Source organism: Macaca fascicularis, chromosome 12 (genome assembly GCF_037993035.2).
Source record: "Macaca fascicularis isolate 582-1 chromosome 12, T2T-MFA8v1.1".
Taxonomy (NCBI): Eukaryota; Metazoa; Chordata; class Mammalia; order Primates; family Cercopithecidae; genus Macaca; species Macaca fascicularis.
In genome coordinates, this window is record NC_088386.1 from 91,960,978 (window position 1) to 91,973,192 (window position 12,215).

General features: G+C 38.7%; 1 protein-coding gene across 7 annotated transcripts in view; it reads right to left on the reverse strand.

Annotated features, from left to right (window-relative positions):
- The window catches only part of HECW2 (HECT, C2 and WW domain containing E3 ubiquitin protein ligase 2), a 388,630-nt gene that overhangs the window by 126,479 nt on the left and 249,936 nt on the right, over window positions 1–12,215 (reverse strand). For all 7 annotated transcript variants that reach the window (XM_045367419.2, XM_015432516.3, XM_015432517.3 and 4 more), the window contains 3 exons: window positions 10,244–10,338; window positions 5,412–5,487; window positions 475–644 (listed from right to left, as the gene is read on the reverse strand). In XM_045367419.2, the coding sequence (XP_045223354.1) occupies window positions 475–644; window positions 5,412–5,487; window positions 10,244–10,338 (341 nt within the window). The remainder of the gene's footprint in view (window positions 1–474; window positions 645–5,411; window positions 5,488–10,243; window positions 10,339–12,215) is intronic.

The window sequence follows — 12,215 nt, forward strand, 5'->3', positions numbered from 1 at the left end:
AAAGCCCGTAGAGAGAGAAATTCCTTTAATTTGTACTAAATGTATGCTACAACAAAATATCAAAATTTTAAAGAAAAACACGACCAGTATTGCTGATTTTTCCTCTTGCCTCAGGTCCCACTAGGACTCTACAAGGCAATGTTACTGATCCTGTCCTTACTTCAAATTTTCATATTTTATTCATGAACTTTTTGCATTAATTGTGAGTTTTAAAAAACTGCATTAGGATCTTTATTTTAACAACTGAATTTTTCGGAGGGTCCTTAAATTGCTCCCCTGAAGTGACAGCTTCATTTGTCTTACCTTAGACCCGGCTCTGGAGAGGTAGGAATAGCTCATTCTCATTGTATCCCGTTCCCGACAGAACCCCTAGTCACTTCATCAACAACCTGAGGATGCAAAAGTCCCAAGGAAAGAGACAGACTGGGCTGACTTCCTCACTGACAAGTAGGAGACCCCTAGGGATCATCTTACCTCTCGGTGCCAAATTGGATTGGTGGTGTTACTGATGATAGTGGACCGTCTCTCCTGCCCATGGTGGGCACAGGTGGGGAAACTGCTCTTCTTTCCTGGCTGAATTGACATCTTAAGATAAGGGTCAGGATTGAAGAACATCCCTTTCTTTAGCCCAACTGCCCTAAGATCTTTAAAGAAAGAGGGAGAAGGAGGGAGGGACAAAGAGAAAGCAGGAGGGAGGGAGGAAAGAAAGGAGGAAGGGAGAGAACAAGGGATAGAAGAAGGAAGGATCCATATGTCCTGATTAGAACAAGCAGCTCAAAGACAATTTGTTCTTAAATAAACACACAGGAAGCTCTAAACAGAAATGACTCAGTAACACAATAGCAGTATTCACACTATGATTGCTTAGATAGGTGAAGTCAAATGGGTTATGGCAGTAATTTCAGCAGAGGGGTCACCTAACAGGCCGCATAAGTGAAGCCAAACCTTTAGCACCACCTCACATCCCTAAACTGACTTTTCAGTTTTTCAGCTCCCTTTTGATTCCAACATGTGCACCTTCACCACCTTTTCCCTAGGGCAATGTAATTCGACAACCAGAATCTCAGACAATGTCATTTTTTTTTTTTTTTTTTTGAGATGGAGTCTCGCTCTGTTGCCCATGCTGGAGTGCAGTGGCGTGATCTCTGCTCACTGCAAGCTCCGCCCACTGGGTTCATGCCATTCTCCTGCCTCAGCCTCCAGAGTAGCTGGGACTACAGGTGCCCACCACCACACCTGGCTAATTTTTTTGTATTTTTAGTAGAGACAGGGTTTCACAGTGTTTGCCAGGATGGTCTCGATCTCCTGACCTCGTGATCCACCCACCTTGGCCTCCCAAGACAACATCTTGAGAGAAACACTTAGTAAGCAGTTCACTGAAAAACATGTTCCTTCATGAGAGAAAAATGAATCTTCTACATATACATAGAACTGTTTAATGGGAGATGAAACATCAGAGCATATATCCATTTGTACCACATTTAAAATGTCATATATATTCCATAAATGTGATGAATGTTAGGGGAAATGTTTTTTGAAATGTAAGTGCTACCTGCTATTTTAAATAGCCAGTAAAGTAACTTAAACATTTGGAGAATGTCCTATAACTCACCTTAGATTCACAAATTGCTGTTTCATACTATATGCTGCTAAAAGTCCTAGCCAAAGTCCATTTAGTGAGGAGACTATGTTTTTCCATGGTCAGGCTAAGAGACACAAACATGTCAGGAAATAAAGCTGGCTCCACTGAGTCTTCAACATTTCTGAGAATATTGGTTTGAATAAGATACGCCTGGGAGCTAAGTCATCTTAGAAAATGCTGGAAGATTAATCTAGGGAAGTTCTGAACACTGGTTCAGAGAGAAATTTTGCATATGGCCCCTGAACCTCCACAGACCTTTGGATTACCCAGATCAGCTGGCAAACAGACCCTGGATAGTGACCCTAAATTACAGGAGGTCACCAGGGTCATCCCACACAAGCCCACTCCTGAAACACAAGGTCTTTCTTAGAAAAACAGAATGGGCCTGAAATTGCCCATAGAACCATATTCTTGAATGAGCGCTCCCAGGAGGTGGCTCACCAGTGGCCCACAAGAACTCATGGCCCAGGCACATGTGCTGAAAACACTCCGGAAATGTCTAATGACACATACCTGGCAGTAGAGGGGGGAAGTTTTATATATATAAAAATTAAACCAAGAGCATTTTTTTTTTTTTTTTGAGACAGAATCTTGTTCTGTCACCAGGCTGAAGCGCAGTGGCGTGATCCTGGCTCACTGCAACCTGTGCCTCCCGGGTTCAGGCGATTCTCGTACCTCAGCCTCCCAAGTAGCTGGGATTACAGGCACGCACCACCACACCCAGTGAATTTTTTGTATTTTTAGTAGAGACGGGGTTTCACCATGTTGGCCAGGATGGTCTTGATCTCCTGACCTCATGACCTGCCTGCCTCGGCCTCCCAAAGTGCTGGAATTACAGGCGTGAGTCACTGTGCGTTGAGAACACTGCATGAAATATATAGTAAGATCTCTGATCTGAAAACCAGTAGGAGAAGGAAAAGACGGGTAAAGAATTAGATAGGTACTTCAGAGAGGCTGCCACTATCTCATTAGCCTTGCAATCCCCATTCCTGACACTTCATAAACTACGTACTCATTATTAAATGCAGAATTTGCATCTTACTGTCAATTTAATGATGCTACTTTCACTTGATTTTCTTCAGCAGGGAACAGCTTTGAGAAGAAAAGGCAATTGCCACATTTATTTTCTTGCCTTTCTTGATTATGTTCCCCTTGAATCCAGACAGAAGAATGAAATTTCTTTATGTATTAAATCTATGCCCAAAAAAGGGATTTCTTTGTAGTAAATGAAGAGTAACATAGACAGAAATGAATGCCACAAAGTCTGACAGAGTTAAATAACTCACAAAAAATATTCCTTTGAACAAAAAGCATTCCACCAGATGATTAAGTCACTGTGATAAATAATATCACTGTCAGATAAGCCTGATACAAAATTTTTCCACAATGGAACACTGAACAAATAAATCTTCCTTAATAAATACAACAAACTACCAATTATTTGTAATCTGATTATTTGGTTCCCTTTATCCATCTCATTTCTGATCTTTTCTTTTTTGTCTTTTACATATGCTATTGCTCACAAATATCCACACCATGTAATAGGCCAAAGAAGGACTCAAAGTCACAAAGGTTTGACGTGTTAAATATCCTAAGTAAAGCCTTATTTGAAACACGTTTAAAATATTAATGAAAATACATTTTTAATTTTAGCTGTAAAATTCAAGTATTTGTGCCCCTACCTATCCACATATAATCAACAGTGGAATATTTGCAGGCAGCCATTCTATACTGCTTAAATGCTCTCAGATAAATATTATCATCCACTGTCAGTATGCTATAACCAGATTAACTTTTTAGAATTAACATTATAGAATTGGTTTTAGCTCCTTGTCATTTCTGTATACTGTCTGCAAATGTCTGGCTATACGGTAAGAAATAAAACAGATGTTAGGTAGCTAGCCTCCATGTGAATGGAGGTGCGATGTTGGAAGAAATGTGTAAGGAAGAAGCATCTGGCTGTGCCTCAAAGCTTGCTTCCTACTTTTTAGGAAAATGTCCTAAGATTTTTAACTCACAGATGGTCATTCTCACATAGTCAGTTAATAACATCCCATCTGGAGTCAAAACCAATAAGCATGTGTCATGCGATACGGATCACCTAAAAGCATAGGGTAATAATTTTAAACTAAGAAACCTATGGTTTATATCAAAACATCATGCAGTACACCATTAAAAAAACAATTTTTACCAGTCAATTAAAAAAAAAAAAACAAAAACAAAAAAACCAAGAAACCCATGGTGTGGTCATACTCTAAATTTTTTGAGCTATTTGGGTCCACAAATTGTTTCTTGCCTATCATCAGGGATTTCAGTAGCTTCAGACCCTCAGTACCGTGAAGGTTTAAAGCACAGGTGTATAGCCAAGATGTTTTTAGGAAACAGGCAGATAAGAGGGGTAGGGAGATAGTACCACAGGCATGGTTATTTTTAGTGCCCTTCTACAAACCTAGATATTTTTTAAACCCTGATGGTTCCTAACGGAACATATTTATTGGTCAAACTAGAACCATAAGTCACTAGTTTACAGATGCTGAGATTCACCAGAGAAGCAAAGCAAAAAAGCAAGCTCATATGGGGAAAGGAGAAACATGCAAAACCAAACACAGATACTCAGAAGGCCATGGGCCAACAGTGAACTGATGTGTACACTTTAGTCATATGTGGTAATTATGCGTTGTGGAAGCGTCTGTTTCAGGATCGGGTCTTTTAACGCTCACTCTCACAACATGTTTTTGTTTGTTTGCTTGTTTGTTTTTTGCAGTCAAGAAAAGTGGATCTAATTTAAATTTTGGAAGTACAACTACAGAAAAATGAAAAAAGACATTCCAGTGAAGGAGATCCATTAGACTTTATTTTCTATGTATTGTAGTGTACTACAACACACAAAAAAAATGAAAACAAAACATATTCCAGTGAAGGAGATCCATTAGACTTTATTTTCTATATATTGTAGCATGGTTATCTGTTTTAAAAGTCTATTTCAAATATGGATTTTCTTAGAGTATTCTTGACTTTATGACTACCAATTTATTTTCTAAAATCAGTGTCTTTCAAACTTTTTCGACAGTGTCCTATGTATGAAATACATTTTACATTGCAACCTAGTACACACAAATATAGGGATGTATATTATTGTATATGAAAATTTTCAGTTTGTATAAATTGATGCTTTACCCAAAAAAATTCCCTTCAGTGGTAAACTCTGACATTATTCTTTTTTTAAATTACTGATTTTAACTAAATCAAACTTACAAACTGGAAATGAGTCCTGTCTCATAACTTGAAAAGCAGTGCTTTACTTGTATGGTAAACATACAAGCAATTTGACAAGCCAAAAACAATTGGCTTCTCCACTTTCCAAATTTTATGTGTATTCCTCCACAGATAAAGAAGTATATTGGGTTTTTTTCTCCAGTCTTCAAACTTTTCCTTTCTCTAGCTGAAGTAAGAATAAATGATTTTCAATAATCAAAGCTCCTCAGTGGGGTTAGCACATGTTACGTTGCAGTTTTTCTTAAAGTAACTATACATAGTTATACAGACTGTCTATCGCCAGAAAACTTGGTAGAAGAAATAATTTCTGAATTTATGTTAATAATTAATTTATCATGGTAAGAGATATACTTGAATTTTCAGAAGTATGACGCCCAAAAACTAGTTCACATATCATCATATCATATACGAAAGTCTGTAGAAAGAAGTGACTATTTATACCTTCGAAACTGTACACTTTCAAAGTGAATGTCATGTTTAAAGACATTCTTACCTGACAATGTAAAGCTAACGAGTTTTCGAGAATGCAGGTTTCCTGAAGCACCTCCCTCCATGCCTTCTGCCCCCATCTGAAAGGAAAAAAACATGCGTCTGAAGTTTCAGAGGCGTATGATGCCACTGGATCTGTCTAGGAAACCATGTATGTACCCAGATGCAATGATTTTTGCATCAAACAGGTATTGTATCATGTGTCCTTTCATTTCCAAATCTTGGAACAGAGACACAAATGCTGATTCTTGGAGGAAAGATTAAAATATAAACTTTACCCCAAATAAAAAAGATATAAGCTTAAAAATTCTCAATAACTATGAATCAAACTAATTTACATCCTTTTTTCCCTTTGATAAGAATATAGTTGATTTGTAGTAAATATATTACTATTACTATACTAAATATTCTCTTTAGTTAAAAACCAAATATCAAGTTCCTTCAGATTTGTTAGGAAAATCTAGAATAAATGAAACAATTGATTTATATCAGACCTACCTGTATATATAGAATTACCCTCTCTCCTCAAGTATTTCTGAAAATCCACATGGAGTCCTATCTCCCTTGTAGGCTTGTGTTCTATTATGCTGCAGGTACATGGCACATGCTATTATAATTAGCAATAAGAAAAATTTGCAGTGCTATTATACTGATAACCTTTTCCTGAAAGCTTTTGAGTAAATTATACCTCACAAGAAGCCAGTAATTTATAAACCACCCAGCAAATTTAGACCTTTCTCTCAATTTATGTGCAATTAATGCACAATTTGTGGTACATTAGGAAGAAAAACCTTCACAATACTCTGCAAAAGAAGTCAACAATACTGTAAGAGACAGAATTGAAGGCAGAAAGTACCCAAATGTGGGAAATAGAACCACGTTTTAATTCTGAAGTTTAGATTAAGTTCTTCTGACAAAGATTCTTTCCTTGAGTAAACTTTACTCAGGCTCTTTGGAGCCCTCTGTTCAACCAGGCAGGCCTTGGGCTTTTATCTCCATCCTTATAGAGTTTAGTTTTAGCAAAATCCCTGGTAAGTCAGTTTAGAGTCCATCCCCACCCTCAATATGTGATCACTCTCGGTATCGGATCAAACTCCTCATCTCCCACCATCCTCCGTGCGATAACTGATCACTCTGGCCCTCTTTCAGCAAGAATTCTGTTAGGTCAGTTTAACAAGAATCCCCCTAAGCTCTTGGTAAATTTCCATCTGCCAATCCCTCCACTCCAACCCTGCTTTTTGGCTTCTAACCCCCACTTTCCCTTGTTATATCTGGAATTGAGCCAATTCTATAGTGAGTTCTCTTTTCCCCTAATGCAATAGTTCCTGACCTGAATTTGCTTTTACTACTTAACTACTGTCCAGGTCTGATTTTTTTTAAAACTTTTTCTCCACTTTATATTTGCTGCACTCCCCACATTTCTATAAAAATCACATACCCCCAGGAGATAAAAGTCATCACTAATCCAAGCAAAGTTGAGAAACCCCATTCAAATTTTGAAGTATAAATTTCTACTCCCTCCGCTGTAACTCTTGTACTTTAGTCAAACTATTTTGCGTGCCACTTAACTGCATCCTGATTGCTTCACATGTCCTCTGCAACACACCAGGGTCCATCCGGGTATCTGTATTTCCTTCCATCTACAAATCCAATTCCTCAATCATAGAGTTGGCTCTCAACAAACACAGGTGGTTTATTATATTGTATTGTACTCCACTGACTCAGCATTCCCAGATTAACTAGGGCAGAGGCAGCAGTACACTGGCCAGACAACAAACTGCTGTGGCCATCTCACCCTGCTTTCACACACACCACGCTGGACTACGACTGAGACACACCCTCGGTAACCTGCCACTCCTTCTGTGTCTGGGCATAGGAAGATATCCCAGAAACTGTGGCCTCTCCACAAATGGGCCACATGCCCCAGTAAGATGTGCCACCCCTCAAAACACATCTCTGTCGGCTACGGATACTTGTGCTCAGTGAGTTTAATGAGGCTGAAACAATTCATAACCTGTCTTCATTTAAAACCTACTTGAAAATTATAAGAAATTATGAGAAACAAAAGAAAATGTCCTCTAATTCTCATTTTTCAAATGTAATTCACCCTCTGGCAAAAGGCTTCCTGAAACAATTCTCAAAGAATTCACAGAAAAAGGGTACTGCACAACAACTCTGGCAAAATGCTCATCTGAAATCATATCCAAATAATTCAATTTTTATCATTCATTACAATAAAGCCAGGAAAAACCAGGCATTACCATTAGATACAGGGACATTAGGGATAATAAACACATCTGCACTCAATGTTTAGAGACTGGCTTTAAAATAAACTCACTCCATAGATTCATTCCAGGAAAACCCAGAAACAAGAATGTCAACCAAGTGTTGAAACAATACATGGTAGTGAGTAATGGCAGCCTTAATTTGTCCCTGAAGCCGAAAGATTTCCTGTTCCAAGTATCTGAGACACATATCACTGTGTATGCTGATGAATGACAATGACAACAAAATACAAATGACAGACAAGTCACAATTTTTTTTATCTTCAATTCATTGCAAAAGGATATGTGAGAAAAGAAACCACATGATTAGGATAACAGCTCATTTCATTCCATGTGGAGTTTCTCAATTACTTCTTCCAGGTCTACTCTTTGTATCTGGTCATGGTATAATTGTACTAAGTGGGATGTGTACGTATCAAGGATGTTAATCAGTCACATAACTAAACATACGTCATATACCTAGGTGACCATCATGCTATTATGGTCATAATCCTGATCCCCAAAATGAGGTGCCCATGAGGCACAGCCTTTCAATTTTGGACATAGACCAAACTGTCCCAAGCTTGGTCAGAAATCGATTAACCACTCATTGCATTAGTCAATCTCTGAACCAAAATACACTATACTGATTGCTAGTGCTGTATCTGTGATGCTTTTAAGATGCTCTGAAACCCATTTGAAGCAAATTAATTATCTCCAAACTATCCACAGGCTTTGACAGAGCAATCTCAATGCAAAAATCAATGGAATAAGATCAGTGTTCAACAAACCATAAACTCCCACTGCCTTCGATGAGATCTGAATACTGAAATTGCTCAAGTATAAAAATCTAAATCCAGAAAATGCTTAATCATGTTTGGAAGCTGTTGTCTAAATTCAGACACAACGATTTTTTTTAAGATTTTATTAAAAACAGCCCCACTCTTCTAGCTTTGTAACTTTTCTTTTTAGAATAGTAACTGAAGTCTGTTCCAGTGCTTACTATGTGACATGGCAGACTTTGTAATCAACAATTGCTATTCTCTTTGTGACCTTCAAAGTCTTATATAGTAAATGTAGGCTTTTCTTTTATGTTCTATACTATGTTTACTACAATGAAAACTCAAATATAATTCTAAAGTGAGCAGAGTACTTAGATATTGAGGATTTTGCACACACTATTCCCTCTGCCTGCAATGCTCTTCCCTCCCTCTTCACCTATAAAACTTCTTCAGCTTGTCTCTTAGACACACCTTCTTAAGGTAAGCCTTCCAGGAATTTCCCAATCAGGACAAATCCTACTACATAGAACATGCTCTCTTGCCCCATTTTGCTCCCTCTCATACAATTATCACTCAAACAAATACAATATTTGATTGATGTCTCTCTTCTGCACCAGACCTACGAGATCAATGACGGCGTTTTTCCTCATATTTCATCTGTAGTGGTGGCACAATGCTTAGTACTTAGCAGACATTTAATGAATATTTGCTTAAATGAATAGATGAGAGGGAAAGAATGCCTGATACAGAGGTACAAGCACTATCAGAGACAGCATAGGGTGAGTCTGAACAATTTCAAAGTGCTATTTGCAAAGACTGCTTTCTGAATTTCAACCTGACTACTTGCCTATTTCCAAAAATGCAAGCATCTATAACTGTGTATATACACACACACCCACACATACAACGTTGTAAAGATTCTATGTCATGGGAGTAATTTTTTCTATGCTTTCATGACCTCATTTTTAGTAATGACTAATTACAACTGAAGTAATTTACATATCTTGGACTCTAAGAATCTCCCCAAACCACCTGAGTCCAACCACCCATATACAGTGGAGCTGTGTGTTGTGAGACTGTTAGATTCTAAAATAAAATTTTAAAAAATCACAAAATTGCCATGTTGGAAATGGGCGGGTTTTCTTTCAAAAGTCCAACACCACAAGTTTCCTACAAAAGTAAATTAGATATCTGTTTCTTCAACTGAAGGCCTGACTTCTGAAGTCAACTTCTGAAGTTAAAGAAGTTGACTTCCATTGAGTGACCACATTTTACCCAAAATATGAGCAGTACCTCTAGGCACTAGACCCAAACTCAGCACTAAGAAGGAACCAGCACTAAGACCTTAAGGAAACGGTGCATTTGTGACTCCCCACTTCTACTCTCTGCAGCAACAGCTCCTTGAGTTGACTGGCAGGTAAATCACCCACACTTTAAATGGTTAAAATTCACATAAGATGCAATGCCACTCTTTCCTACCAACTGGTCACCCAGACTAAGTTTAAACCTTCCAGAATGGGGCACTTGCTACTTTGCTTCATGAATGGGTTTCCTCGAGAGTTGACTCTACAAACGGCTGTTACAAATCAAATCCTACGTTTCCACTGATTTGAATTAGGAATTCGGGTATGTCAACCTTGTAAGCTATTTCCTTTCCTATAACAGTGCCCACACTGTTACATGTTTCCTTTTCATTGTTCCTCATAACCCTGTCAGGGCCTCACAGGCAAAAATAGAAATCAAGTCCCAGCATGGATCTCACAAGGCAGCTGGCAGCGAGGGGCACTCACCATTACAGCCGGGTTCTTCACGGTGATGCAGGGGGTCGTGGCTCGCAGGGCCCCACTAATGCCGTGGTAATATTTAAAACAGATTTTAATCTCCGCTGCAAAGCAATTGGAGAAAACAGTAATTTAAACAGTGAAACACATCATTTAGGAATCAGCTGTGGAAATCCACCATCCCACCTCTCAGGGAATCCTACTCATGACTGAATGACCTCTTTTTTTCCACTCAGAGGCAACAGATTACATCAATTTCTGTTTGATATTATATGCTTCTCCCAAACTTTGTAACCTCTCGAACATATCAGAAAAATAACGCACAGAAACGTCATGTCAAAATAGAAACAGTGTAGTGATAAGAATGGGACTAGCTGGCATTTATTGAGGTGCTCCACAATGTACCACAGTGTTATGCCTCACGTTCATGTTGTCAGTGAACCTTCACAGAACCTTGGGAGGCAGAAATTCCTGTCCCCATATTACAGATGAGATGTTGAGGTTTGCTGTAGGTCAGACAGATAAGAAATGACAGAGTCAGGACTCAAACCCAAGCTGTCTGATTCCAAAGCCTTCACTCATAACCTCTACCTACATTGACTGTAGCTCCCAGTGGAAATAGAGGAAAAGCAGTCTAACAAAGCATGGAAGTATACTGTAGTAGATTCTCTAGTGACAGGGTCTGGAAATTTACATTATTTTAATTTTCCAAGTCATTTAAATATACCCAGTAGGCAGAGATCAAATCTACAAACAACTGATTCTATATCTCACAGCTTGTAGCAATCCACACATTTCATAAATTTTGTTCTGATACTTCCACTTCGATAGAAAGTAATACAAATGCCAATTATGGTTTTTGGAAAGTAACTACAATTCCAAAGAGCATGAAACCAAACTGTGTTAAAGATAAACCTACAGTCACTGGAATTTCTCTGTATACAAAGCGCCTGAGTCACTGAAGGGTCACTGCGAGATGCATTTTTCCCAAGGTGTGTTCTAAATATGCAAGGATGCTGATGGGCAGGCCCTGGAGGGAGAATCCTAGGCTACGGGAGGGAGTTCCTCTCTCAGATGAGTCACCAGGACTATTAAAATGGGGTTGCTCAACGTATTTCCCTAAGGAAGTTCCTCTTCCACTGACTTTCCCAACTGCACCAATGGCCTCCTGCAGTCTTTGGTTTCCTTATTTTAAGAGAAATATATAATAACTGAAGAAAAATCCTCTCACAGGAATTTATATCATTACACTCTTCCTACCAATGACCAAATACTAAATCTCAAAAAAAAAGTTGTTATGGAGGAAAAATATTGAGTCCTTCTATTATTTATGTTAATCACTATTCAGTAATTCATAATTTAATAAGCATCATCAGCCAGAAGATTTTTACTACGTACCTGCTATAGCACATGGCCAGGCAGCAATGTGCCAGAGAGTGCAAGGGAGTCAAGGAAAGGTTTCTGGTCTCGTGGGTGTTCTGTAGGGTAGCCGCTCAGATGCCAATCACGGGCATGGCAAAATACAGAAGACACACAGTAAAAAGGAAGAGCACCAGGTCGAAGAGCATAGAGACCGTGGAGATTAGAGAAGACATGGTGGAGTCAGAAAGGTGTCATGACAAAAACAGGTCTAATGGATGAGCAAAATGGGGCTAGAGAGAGTTAGAGTAAAGAATGGGAAAAGCAGGGAGGCACAGATGAAGCATGTTGGGTTTAAGGAACAGCGAGATGACCTACGCAGAAATTCTAGCTTTACTATTACTTTGCCTCCCTGAGAACTCTTCTGTAAATGACTTTCCTGGACACTAACACAGATTATTGGTTATTTCTGAAATAGTAATAGCTGGACAGACATGAGCAAATTTTACTCTCCCACTTGCTTTTTTCCAAGACCAATAGCATTTAGTCTGCAAGAACAAAGCTAAGTAGTGTGCACGAGGACTGTCAGAGCGGAATAAAGTGTGGTAACGTGCATGGGGAT